We start from the raw sequence: 13,136 nt of genomic DNA, 5'->3' as shown, positions 1-13,136 counted from the left end.
CCTTTATTTATAAAATTTATGTATAAACTTGTTCTTAGTATTTTTACCACCTTTCTAGGGGGTGGTTATGCTGCTTACAGCTTCTCTCATCCCTTCCAAAAATGAAGGAAAAGCCAAAAAGGAGAGAATTATATACATCTTTTTTTTTTTCCTAGTGTAGATAAAACTTTCAAGTATTTACTACATATGTTAACTTATAAAATGGAAAACCCCATAAATGCAATAGATTTGGCAACAGCAAGTTCTTGGAACTGCTCTCAGTTGGTGTAATAAATTTAGCTCTTTCCTTCTATGTGGATACTAAATCTAAAAACTCAGTACTGTTTTCTTAGAATGTAACTTTAAAAAAAAAACGTGACTGAAAAGAGCAGTAGATTAAAATAAACATGGATATTAGTGAACCTAGGATTTTACAGACTACATTTAGCTGAGACTTTCATATAGTTGCACATGTTTATTGGTATTTGCAGTTTGAGGGAGTTGTTTCCACCAAAAATACTTCTAAGTCTGTTCATGATTTTAAAACCAATTCAGTAGTCTATTAATCTCAATATTAATGTTTTTGAAATGGAATGTGTGTTTAAATAGATCCCTGTTCTGACAAGAATATTAAGCACAAGCTTAGCACTCAAGAAATGGAAGTTAAGTGCCGGCGTGTGTGGGTTGCTGGATGGGTACCTCCCCTTGTTATGTTTCCAAGATGCCAAATAGTTTTTACAATACTATTTTATCTTTTTTTTCAAACGGTGCTTTACATCATATCAGAAACAAATAATTCCAAACACATTTATGTAATGTGTTTAAGTGTGTTAACTTATTTAAGTGTGTCAGTGTCTAGATAGATTTAATATGCAATTTACACCAGCAACATACAATAAGTAGACTCTTTGAGCTGAAAAAAGTGGTGTGATTGCACTTAATTACTAATTAGTCAATTTAATTATATGGATTGCTGACCATAATGAAAGACAGTAAGTCTGCTATTGCTATGTGATAAGCTAAACACTGTTTAAATACAGAATGGGCCAGGAAATTGACTCCCAAGAAGTTTAGGGTGGTTTAAACAGAAGGTTTAACTGCTGTGAAAGTCAGCTTAGTTGTACAGTGGGTTGCTGTGGAAGAAATAAACAATAGATTCTAACTATTTGGTGTGATGAAATTTAAACAAGTGCTGAAAATTAAAAATCTTAGGTGTCAGTAGCAAGAAATTTAAAACTTTTAAAGAAATTACTTTGTATTCTTCCTTGCCTTCCTTCCCGTGTATGAGTGAAAAAAGACAAAAATACTGAGCCAAAAAAACCCTGTAGGGCACACTCTCTTCTAAGTTCCATCCCCACACAGAGCTCACAGCAGCTTGCTGCCATTCTTTCTACTTTGTACTCACCACAGGATGCATTTGGTTTTTATTTGACTCAAAACCTGATTGTCCTGGCCATATAATGTAACTATTTGATCTTGTGTTGCTAATACTAAAGTTATGAAACTTAAGTTTTAACTTTGAAGACTGATAGAAGACTTTTTGATTCCTAGTTGGTATGATTCTAAATAGTATACACTTAGACTCTGGGCTTAAGTGCCTTGAATTCCAATGTTGAATAAACAAACCCGCTGGCTTGAAACTAACTAGCTCAGGGACCAAGAGCAGTGCAGCTGCTGAACCAAATACAACATAGTTTATATGGATAGAATGCATGGATAGATATTCAGAATGGTTCCAGTGAGTTTGACACTGTCATGGCAGGAGGAATCCCAACCAAGATTATTTGTGACACATTTATACTAAAAGGCAGCCTGAGCAAATAAGTACCTTAAGTCATGACATGGTAGTTATTTTGGAAGTAAACTAAAAACAAGTTATATGTGAATAAGAATGGAAATAAAATATGAATCATATTAAGTCTGTACAAGAAACATTTTATTCTAAGGTAGAAATGTGTTTTCTCATTTCTGCTAAATGGCTATTGTGTACTATGATTTCTTCAGTAAAATACTGAAATGCAAAGTTAAAGAAAATCTTTAGTATGTACCAGACTGATATTACAGACTTCTGCTGATAGCAATATAGCAATATTTATCGTTAATAGATTCCAATATATTTTTAAATATTTGCAAGGATAGTGTGTTCATAGAACTTTAAAAAAAACCAAAGTCCTATCTTGCTTTTCTTAAACGAGAACTCTCTAGTTAATGTCTCTGGCCAGGTAGGTGTAAAGGAATCCTAATTTAAAGAGACAGGTATTTTTTTAATATAAATATAAACTACAGCATAATGTATACCTCAGCAATAATAATTTTTTGTTTCTTTTAGCCCATTTGGCAGCCTCAAGACAATGATTTGCTGGCACAAGCATATGCAGACTCTGAACTGAATCAGTGTGGAATATGTGAATTCTGTCGAGAAGTTTTCCCACCATCTCTAACATCTAAGGAAGATTTTCTTCGGCATCTCAATTCCCACTTTAAAGTACAGTCTTAATGTATGAGAATTCAATGGTTCACTGTTTTTGCATACATTTATACATTTTTTTATTCAATAGATATGATAAGAGTTTAAGAATTAAGACTTCTTGTAACATGAACTCGTGACTGAAATTGTTTGTCAGATAAGCATATTTTTAGTTGTTTTTCGACAAGGCAAAATGAAACTAAGTCACTCAGTACTGTAATTCACATTATTGCTTGTTATGCTTCACTATTAACTTTGAGAGTGATGCCTAACACTTTTTTTTCCCAATTAATCTTTGCCTGAATGGGCCTGAAGTTGTGACTATATTTATGAATATAGACTTGCAGGATTAATGCCTTAATCTGGCTGGCAAAAATTGGAGTAATGCTAGGATTTTTTTGACAATATCCAGTGATGTGATTATGTTCTTCCTGAAGTAAACAGGAAGAGAAATAGGCCCTCATTTTTCATTTATATTATATCATTTCCAAATAGTGAACCTCTTAATTCAGATTCCTGTAAAATTATCATTATGGCTGAATCCAGGTGTGCCAGAATTAGGATAGGCTTGTATACTAGTAACATAAATGAATGGTTGACTTTCCCAGATGAATTTTTTACTAAAGCAAGTAATCAAAAGTAACATATAAATTACCCTTTTGCCAAAATGCAGCAGTAATGATTTTATGAATATCTGTTACATGTTATAAAAAAAATAATTATCTTGTTCATGTACCTTTTTAGCATTAATAATTACTAAAAATGCTTTCAGGGAACAGGTTATATTAATATGAAGGATAGAAAAGGTTAAACTTTCCCCAAAACTAATAATACCAAAGATTATTTGCCTTCCCTTCTGGTCTGCTATGATGCATTGCCCAAGTCTGGTACAGACTAGAAAGGAAAGGGGAAAACCTAATCATCCAGATCTCAGTGAATTTATTTTTAACCTGAATATAGTGGCTTTCTCAATGCAATTAAAATTTGTGTTTAGTTGAAACATTGAAGTCTGATAAAAGTTTGGACATTTTCTGGATTTACTGATACCAAATGTATAAATAGGGGTGTTGCCAAGTATTTTAAATTAATGATAAAGGGTGCTTGCTTTTTGCATTTGAACTGAATATAGAGTTTAGCCCTGATATTGATAATTAGCATTAATATTTTCATAGCAGCAAAGCACAACACCTTTTCTCTTTAAAGATTTGTTTGCAGGTGACAGATTTCTGGAAGAATTAACACCTGTGTAATTTTTAGAAATTGATTTTTCTGCAATTATTTTCTCTATTTTAAACATGTCATGTTTGTGACGGGCTGTCAACAAAGTGTACTGTAATAAACAGCACTGTACAGTGCACGTCTGCTCCATGACCTGGAGGAAGAATTTGTTACTCTTCGGAGCTCTGAAGCGGCCGGTGCGCAGCGCTGAAGAGGCGATGCTCGGCCGCGGCCGCGCCGTGCGGAGTGTGAAGCACCTCCCCAGAGAGCGCGGCTGGGGGTGGTGCCCGGGAGAGGCACAAGTTCCAGCCTTGGTAGGAGAGAAGGGCATTCGCACATCTCCAGCCAGCCCGACACGCAGCACCGACTCGTGCTCTCAATCGTGAAATTCGAGCTCAGAAGCTCGCGTTATTAAGGGATGCACAAACTGCGAATCACCTTTGAAGAAAATAAAGTCATCTGTTTCTGCCCCCCGCCCCCACGCGTGGATGCGGTTCCCCAGGAGCCTTGAGCTGGCAGAGCCGGGAGCCCTGCGCCGAGCCCGAGTTCCCGCGCGGGGACAAGGCTCTTTGTCGCTGGAGGCAGCCTGGGGCAGCGGGGAGGGCGGCAGGAGGTGGGGGGAACACGGTTGCCCAAAGTGTCGCCGACCGGTGGAACCCATCCATCTCCCACTGTGAGGGCTCCTGCCTAGTGCTGCGTTTTAGGATGCTGTTTAATCCTGCGTGCGTAAAACTGTTGCTGCCTGCGGGCATCCAGATAGGCTCACCGATCAGACCACTGCGAGGAGCACTAGTTTAGTTTTAAAATAAACAATAAATAAATAAATAAATAAATCTCACGCTAAGCAGTTGTGAGCGACTCGAAGTGGGAGGCGAGTGCGGTCCCTGAACGGGCCCCCCTTATACAGCTTTCCTGGAGGCGGCTGCTGCTGCCAGCAGGGACATCTGCTTTATTACACTCACCAGAGGAGGCTCAGTATTCCTCCCCTTCACTCCCTCTTCCACACAAGCTCAACCCAGCAGAGGAGGTTGAATCCAAATGGGAAGTAGAATGTCATTAAAAATCATAAATATGGTGGAAGGAACTTGGGAGGACAGGAAGAGTAGCAAACTCGTGCCAAGGTGTTCTACCGAATTCCAACTCCGCCAGGGCCAGCAGAGCCCTCGCCAGGGCAGCCCCGGGGCTGGAGCAGTTTCAGGGCTCCCGTACGAGTTCACTGTCACCCCGCCCCGCGCTGACGGTGCGCGACGCGTGAGCCCCCCGCGCTCACAGGCAGCGCTCGCAGGGAAACAAACTGCTCCCGTTTCCTATCGGGAGCTCTCTGAGGGACACTGCGGCGCTACGGCTGCCTCAGCCTGCTGCGAGGGCTCGGTGCCGGCGGCCGGGTAGGACACATGTAGCTCCTCTGTCTCTCCGGCTAACTCGACAGCTGCTCGTAGCTCCAGTAATTAGACTGTCACTGCTTGTTAGAGGAGAGGAAAACGCTCCTATGACAGATTCCACGAGTCCCCTGGTTTTTTTTAAATCTCGCAGAAATCACCAGAGCATTAACTGAGATTTCTTATTTCTCTAGAATCAGAAGGAAAGTTCCCTCTCCGATCTCGCACTCCAATGAGATGTCTCTTCCGACTCCCATGAAACTGAATTCGCTCTAAGAGGCTGAGGAAGTTACCTTCATTCCCCTGCCTACCCGGGAGGAAGAGGGAGCTTCCTGGCCTTGTGAACTTGCTTTTAAAATCCCTTCCCCGTATGGCTGTATCTAATCAGATAATAGAAATGCAGTCTTTTCTCCATTAACTGAGCGGAGGAGTCGCTCAACACACAACACGCTCAACACATCCTTCCCTATCCGAGATAATATTAATTCAGAGGATGCTCAGGAGAGGCTGTTACCCCTTACGAACAAAAGCACTGGAGGATCAAGTCGAGATGCTGCTACCCCCACCCCATGGTTCTCTCAGCAGATGAGACTCAGAGGAGGCGATTTCTTCCCCTCCCTACCGTACATTCCCCTTTCCCCCGCAATCATACAAGGTTAACTCAACAGAGGAGTCTCAATCCAAATGGCAACTGGGATTGCATTAAAAAAAAAGAAAAAAAAAAGAAAGAAAAAAAAAGAAAAAAAAAAAAGAAGGAAGGGGGAGAAAAAAAATCAGAAATAGGGAAAGAAAAGAGAAAAAGCAGCAGGCTGATTACGAGGTGTCAAAACTGCCAGGAGCAAGAAGGTGATAGCAATCAGGGGTGAGAAGAGTGCGCCATTCGTGCGGGGCAGCTAATTATCCGTCTCATTTGAGAAGAGCAGCATTCGAGGCAGCAGCGTTCGCCTGCTGAACGGTGACAGATTGGCGCGGAGGAGAGGGGAGGTGTTAAAACAATGGAGCCGGGCTTGCGAGCGCTGCTGCATGCTAATCAGCCCGGCCTCCTTCCTTCCTTCCCTCCGCCTGCCTGCCTGCCGCGATCCCTCCTTCTCGTTGGCCGCATGGCAAGCCCAGCGCTACCCGGCCCCTCCGCAGCAGGCGGCAGCGCACCCGGCATAGGTGGTAACCCAGAGAGAGTTCCGGCGGGGCCGCGCAGCGGGGCTGGCGGCACCCGGGGGACCTAGCAGGCTGCTGGGTATCAGTGGTAGATTTCAGAGCTCGCCCTCGGCGCCCGGGCTGGCAGTAGCCCGTCAGTGCGCTCCCCGCAAGGGGCAGAGGCGAGGAGCTCTGCGCGCGAGTCCTGCGGGCTCTGCGGGCTGAGCTCCCGGCGCCCTCCCGCCAGAGGCCCGGCCACAGCCGGCAGCACCGCAGGTTGCCCAGTGAGAGACAATCTATTGCCGCATCCCAGCCCAGGCCGCCGAGATGGGGAACATGCAGAGCTGTGCCAATTACTGATGGACTCCAGGGGCTCCATTGCCCTCTCAGCTCTGCACGGGAACTAGGGACCGGAATGCTAAAACATGCAATAAGCAAGTGGTCTCTCTTCACCACTGCCTTTTGCCTCTCGGATTGCTTGGCCTTGCAAGCCTGAATGACTCTGCATGTACACAGTGTGTGCCGTGTGTGGAGGCACCAAAAGGTCTGGCCTTCTCTCAGACCAGCAACCACCACTCCCTTTCACAAACAGTGCGCCAGGGTCTGCAGAGACAGCAGAAATGCCTCCTGAGGGATCTCTTGGCCCTAGCATTCCAGGGAAGCCCATGATCGGCAGGACTCACAGGGCAAGCCCTGGGGCTGGAGCATTAGCAGCCCAGCTACTGTAAGTGCTCCACTCTGCCAGGGAGAAGCAGAGGAATGAGCGTTGGAATGTTTACTCTCCAATATTTCTCAGTTTCCATTCCATCCTGCCCTGAAAGATTTTTGATTACTATACACTTCAAAATAGTATTTATTACAGATTTACATAATCTGTATGTTTTATGTTAAGGCAATAACACATTGATGCTGTACTACTGAAAGGAGTTAATCTAAACTATGTAGTGTCTGTTATAACAGAGTTCCAACTAAAACATATCCTTGCTTTCTGGCACTGACAAGAAACACGTATCCAGAAGGACATTGCCCAGCACATTAGCTAAACTGCCAGGTGAAGCCATTGCTCGACTCCTGAACCTTCACTGGGTTATGGATCAGCACTTGGCCAAATTAAATCACGTAAGTCTGTGTGTAACCTCACATTTAATTAAACAAATGTTATTTCAAATAGCATGTGTCTGGTTTACAGCAGGATTCATGGGGATAAGAAAACACTGAAAGGGAATAAACTGATTTAGGCCTGAGGTAAGCAGCATGATAACTCAGGTTGAATGCTATTTAAAGTAGATTTGAGTGCATGTACAGCTAGGCGGTAGTAATAGCGTTTAAATTTTGTTATTCTAAGTCTGTCGTTGAGTGTACTTGATGAGATTGTCCATGAGCATACAGATGGTGAGATTTTCATGCTTCTGTGGCATACTGACATCTCAGGCTGTAAAAATAAATTCCCAGATCGCTGTAATACCTAAGAAATAGAAAATTGCAGTCCACCTTAATGCTCTACATTTGAGTCCTTTATGTTTTAAGATATTTTATATACTAGATACATAAGTTTGTGCATATTAGGAAGACATTTACAGTATAAAGCAAAATTTGAGATAAACTCTGCACCCTTTTTTATGTGCTTCTGAATTTAGAGATATGGGGGATGGAGATAAAAACTTGCCTTTGCTATTCTCTGTATTTTTTTTAACTGTTGTCATGGTTTGTTTGTGGCCCCCTGCTACCAAAAACCAGGCAGTGCCAAATCAATACATTTGTATGTAAGGATAAAAGGCAGAAATAAGTTTTCATTAGGTCAAGTTTACTTTTCATTAAAAAATTCTTGGATTGTTTCTTGATTTCATATATTTTTTCAAGCTGGAAACAAACTATTATATCTACTTTAATGATTTACACTGCACCAAAAAGGTATTTGGATCAAAGATGAATGCCAAGATATTTTCTCTAATATAATAAGTTTTTCCCTGCCTAAGAAGACATAATGTGGAGCAATCCATGCATCAGCCTGTTCAGCCCGGAAACCAGCATTGATATTGCTCATAAATATCCAGGGTAGGGCATCCCTATTGGTTACTGCCTGGCCGCAGACAAGGTGCTGTGCTTATCCAGGTTTCTGTACTGACCAAATTAAAATTTTAAATAAAAATATATAGCAGGGTGATATGGTGCAAATGAGCTAAAAGAAAAACATTTTGCAGAGACAAGTACATAGTTTAAAAAGGTTTAAAATATTCAATTGGTGTAAAAAATAACTACTTGTAAAAACGTGTGTATTTTCATTATGCTTAATTTGCCATTCAAAACAAGTTTTTCTTAATAAGCTCTATTGTTTCTATCTGTTTTGTGAAATGTAATACGTGTGAGACAGAAAGCAGACTCGGAATGTGAATGAGTTTTGTTTTCTCTTTCTCTCTTTCTTTCGTTTTTAAAATACAGCTTTATTCATATTCACAGGGATCTCTAAGTCGAGAAAAGGATTAATGGAAGTGGCATGACACTCCTGAGGTCACGATCTGAAAAGATGAAACATGAAATTCTATCTGCTAGTCTTTTCCTATATCTTATTTGTGTGCAATAGAAAAGTCTCCATAAGCAAAACACTCTATAGTTAATAGTTATGTTTTCGCTCTCAGCAATGACACAAGCTTTGCCAGGTTTTCACTGTTTGTATAGTTCATTAAAATACTTTAATAAATGACTCGTTGTTTTAAAAAATCACCACACGATCACCCGAGTAAAAACATCTATATCCTCCCAATTTCTGCAGTGTCAAAAGTACAGTCTCTGAGGGCAAGAGGTTATGGAGCCTTCATAAAGGTTTCCCATCTGTCATCAAGCACAACATCGAGCCCTCTAGGTGCTGTGAAAATGATTTTCTCCGGAATTCTCCAGCCCAAAGATGCCATCCTCTTAATTACAAGCTTTTGAGATAAGGAACGCCACTGAATTCCCTGGAGATTCACAGAAGATGTGCAAAAATAATCTCTTCTCTTGCTTGCCTGCCAGAGCTTCTGTACCTGCCCACAAGCTAGTCGGCTTATTTGCTAGGTAATGATGGATGAACCCAGGCAATACATCTGCACTGCTGCCCCTCCTATCCTTGCTGACACGCACTCTTTCAAAGTTTCTTCTTTATAATTGACAAATAACGGTTGGGGTTTGTTTTTTGGTTTGGGCTTTTTTTCTTTTTGGGGAGGGGTGTAGTTTGTTGTGGGTTTTTGTTTGTTTGTTTTTAATTGATCAACTTCCTTTCTCACCATCACAAGGGTTACTCCACATACACAGAACAATAGAATAAAACAAGTCCTCGAGTTCATGGACTATAAGATGTTCTTATAAGAACATCTGCTTATAACAGTTGTCCTGAAAAAAACACAGAAACTATTCCTGGGGTCAGTGTGCATGCAAAAGAATATACGGGCAGACAGGGTGTGGAGTAGAGGCTTTGTGTGACAAGCCCATGCCTGCACAGCAGAAACTGAGCCTCTGGTCAGGTCACAATCCTATCTACAAATGTCCATTAGCACTTTTCCAGCGGTGACAACCAGGTGAAAGGCCATCCGACCTACCAATTTATCAACAGTAGAGTGTTGGAGGTTTCTGTGGGGTTAAAGGGATTACAGCAATTGTAGGAGGAGGTACAGAACGTGAAGTGAGCAGGAAAAAATATCACTGTAGTTTTATGCAAGTTCTCTGCCAGTACAGAACCAGCCCAGAGGAACTAGCTGGCTGGAATGGTACCGTTCAGAGTGTACATAGACCTGGTGATGGATACGTCTGGAGAGGCTTAGCGTTGTAAATCTGAGCAGTATAGACTGCATTTTTAATATGTGGAAACATGTACATAACTCTGGACATAAGGGTGGGGGCGTAGAAAAAGCCACGTCCAAGCTCAATAGGATCACGGGAGAGAAACCTCGGGCTCCATGCCATCCGAGATGTGAAAGCCCACAGAGACTCAGCAGCCAAAATCGCATACACTGATTTTTTAATAGAGTTCTTATCCATGTGTCCATTTAACTGCAGTTAATACAAATCAAATAAGCTTGTTACTTATGGATTCCCAGTTGCCTCAAGTGATACAAGACAGCAGCAACAGGAATATCCCTAATTAGAATGGATTCATCTGATTTCTTTATTCAGGGAGTTTAGTGTCCCTAAGTATTCAAAGAATGATAAAAATCTTCCAGATTAAAGCTGCTAGGTTTAGATCTCCTTCTGCCCAGGGAAGAGGAACAGCAGGTTTGCTCCTACCTTTAATTTAATTCTTACATACTTCTACCATTACTTCTACTATACCTCGTCTCATTCCTATGTGTCATTTCTGAAATCTCTTTCAGCACACTACTCCTCGTATTTTTCCAAAGTTTTTATTCCATATAATTCTGTGCACACACACAGGCATTTCAGGCAAGTAATACTGAGAAGAATATGCAGCTGGAAAGTAATATGAAATGTTATATCAGCTGGTTATGAAATATCTTCCTACACCTTAGCAAGAAATTAAGAGTCATCATTTTAAAATTTACTTTGTGTAGTGATAACTTGGCATTATATGCCATGACTGCAAGTGCAACTCTTTGAAGACGTGTAGTAACCTGTGAATGCCTCCTCTAGGAGAAGAAAATGCTGTATGCTTCACAATTTTTTTAAAGTTAGTTCAGTTCTACTTTCTAAATTTTATTATTTAAGCATGTGTGTGTTGCCCCTTTATGTGTCTCACTGACCTACCCATGACAGAGGTGATCTAAATGGCACCGACACAGACAACCCCCGATGCTCCACACAAAGCTCTGTTGTCATAGCATGTGGGCTGATCAATGGTCAAGTGTACAAAAAGACCAACATAGATGTCATGGGCAGAGAGTCTGTAGTCATGCACGCAAGTTAAACCCATTGAAACGTGACGGGTGCAACTGTAGCAACAATTTATAAGTTAGTCTTGTTTTTTCTTTCCTGTAGAATAGCAGAATGCCAAGAAATGCCCATTGAACACTACAAACACAGAATGAAAAGGCAGTCCCCTCAGCCTTTTTTCAACCTCACCATCCAGTGGAAAATGGATGCAAGACCTGGAAAGTGATGTGATTCTCAGACCTATCAGATCTCTTATGGGCCTCAAAAGAATCACATGGCCACCAAGTCCAGCTTCACTTTGATTTAGTAGCCCATGACAGAGATCACCAGAAAAGGCTATCACCAGAATGGCAGAACAGAAATTTCCTAGCCTTTGCGTGAGGGTAGCAGGATGATAAGGATTATAAGACTCCCACTGCATTTCAGAAGGTCCATATTTCCCACTGGGCCTAAGTGACTTTTCTATTGAAATAGATATTATAAGAAAATGTGAAGAAAATGTTACTATGTAACAGGCTGGTTGCATCTTCTGATGAAGACTCTGGAGGAAAGAACACCGAGAATGAACTTGCCAGCTTGCTTTCCTCAAAACTGGTACCTTTCCTCAAAACTGGTACAGAAGCTAAGAGGGCATTAGCTTTCCTTTAAAAAAATACTCATGGCATGTGTGGGTGTATTTGTGCTGGGAGGGAAAGTTTCTTTCTTTAAAAATAAAACTGTTCATTGGGTTGTTTTTTTTAGCCTAGGCTAAAGGACACATCCCTTTCTTTGTCTTCAGAAAGTTTGAATCTTCACGCTTTCTCTTCCCAAAATAAAGGTCTTATTAAGATCAGATATATGGTGCCCTAAAATAAATAAGCAACAGCTTCCAGGTCCAAGCACACACACACACACACACACACACACACACACACACACAAAAAAAAAAAAAACAAACAAAAAAAACCCACCAAACCAAAAAAAAACCCAACCATCCCTTGTTCAAAATATTTTTGAAGAAATAGACTAATCACAACCTTTAAATTTACAGTTGCAAAGCTGTAGTGAAATTCCATTCAACTGGGTTCTGAAAGTTTTACTCGGTGGCATTTCCTGGGGTTAACTGTTCGTGGTGATGAGATGCTGTGAGCAATAACACAGCTCCCAGAGGGACCCGTGCCTGAGAGCACTGGTGAATAGTTGAACTGCCATGTCTGCTATATCAGAGGCTGGGATGTACACTGGACTGATTTTACCATCTTATTTAAATGTGATGGTTTTCTCATTTGTTGCATTGTTTGTATTAATACGAATATCTTGTTATGTTTGTTTTGTCTCCTGGGAGCCAATAAAGCTGTGAAGTTTTTCTTTACACCAAATGCAGCTCTACGGGCAATCAATCAATGGGTAGTTTTTGGATAATCTGTGAGAGTGAGAAATCTAATAAAGCAAGAAACTAAAAAAGGAAAACAAAGTCTATTTTCTGTTAGGTTAGCTACGTCAGGAGTCAGGCTTTCCACCATGTCTTTATAAGATATTTAAGCAGCTACATTTTACTATCAGGGTAGCACCTCACTAAATTAACTTTCTGACATATAAAGGAAAAAGTTTAGACATCATGACCTCGGCATAAATGTGGGTTACTTACTTGTACAATTAAATTTACTTTGACACTTGCATTTCTCCCCACCTCCTCCTCCTCCACAGTGGTATATGAAAACACATTAATGCAAAATAAAGACTAATCATGAAGTGAGAAAACAAATAAGTGACATTTTAAAATTACTATTGCTTTGCTATACCAGGCATAATGTTAAGAAATAGGTAGACAAAGATTATATAGTTGGTTTCTAGGTCGCAACAAGGTCCATAGGAAAACATGCCATTTAATTTCAAGGCAGCAGTTCTCTTATCACAACAAAATGAGTTATCAACAGATCAAAATAACAATCTGAATTATCTAGCATTAGTGGCTGAACTGAACAGCCCGAGATTATGTGATGAATTGTTAAATTGTGGTAGCATTGTTTTGGAATTGCTAATTAAAAAACAAGTAAACCCCCATGACTCTGGATATGACAACTGAAAATATCCACAAATTATTTAATAAATGAAGCGTC

General features: G+C 40.9%; 1 protein-coding gene across 1 annotated transcript in view; it reads left to right on the top strand.

Moving 5' to 3' along the window:
- The window catches only part of TANK (TRAF family member associated NFKB activator), a 28,643-nt gene extending 24,829 nt beyond the window's left edge, over positions 1–3,814 (top strand). The window contains 1 exon segment of the mRNA XM_030952542.1: positions 2,309–3,814. Within this exon segment, the coding sequence (XP_030808402.1) occupies positions 2,309–2,476 (168 nt within the window). The 3' untranslated portion in view covers positions 2,477–3,814.
- Positions 3,815–13,136: the final 9,322 nt, after the last annotated feature.

Source organism: Camarhynchus parvulus, chromosome 7 (assembly GCF_901933205.1).
Source record: "Camarhynchus parvulus chromosome 7, STF_HiC, whole genome shotgun sequence".
In the NCBI taxonomy this organism is placed as follows: Eukaryota; Metazoa; Chordata; class Aves; order Passeriformes; family Thraupidae; genus Camarhynchus; species Camarhynchus parvulus.
The sequence above is the reverse complement of the archived record's forward strand: the minus strand, read 5'-3'. Positions and strand labels throughout refer to the sequence as shown.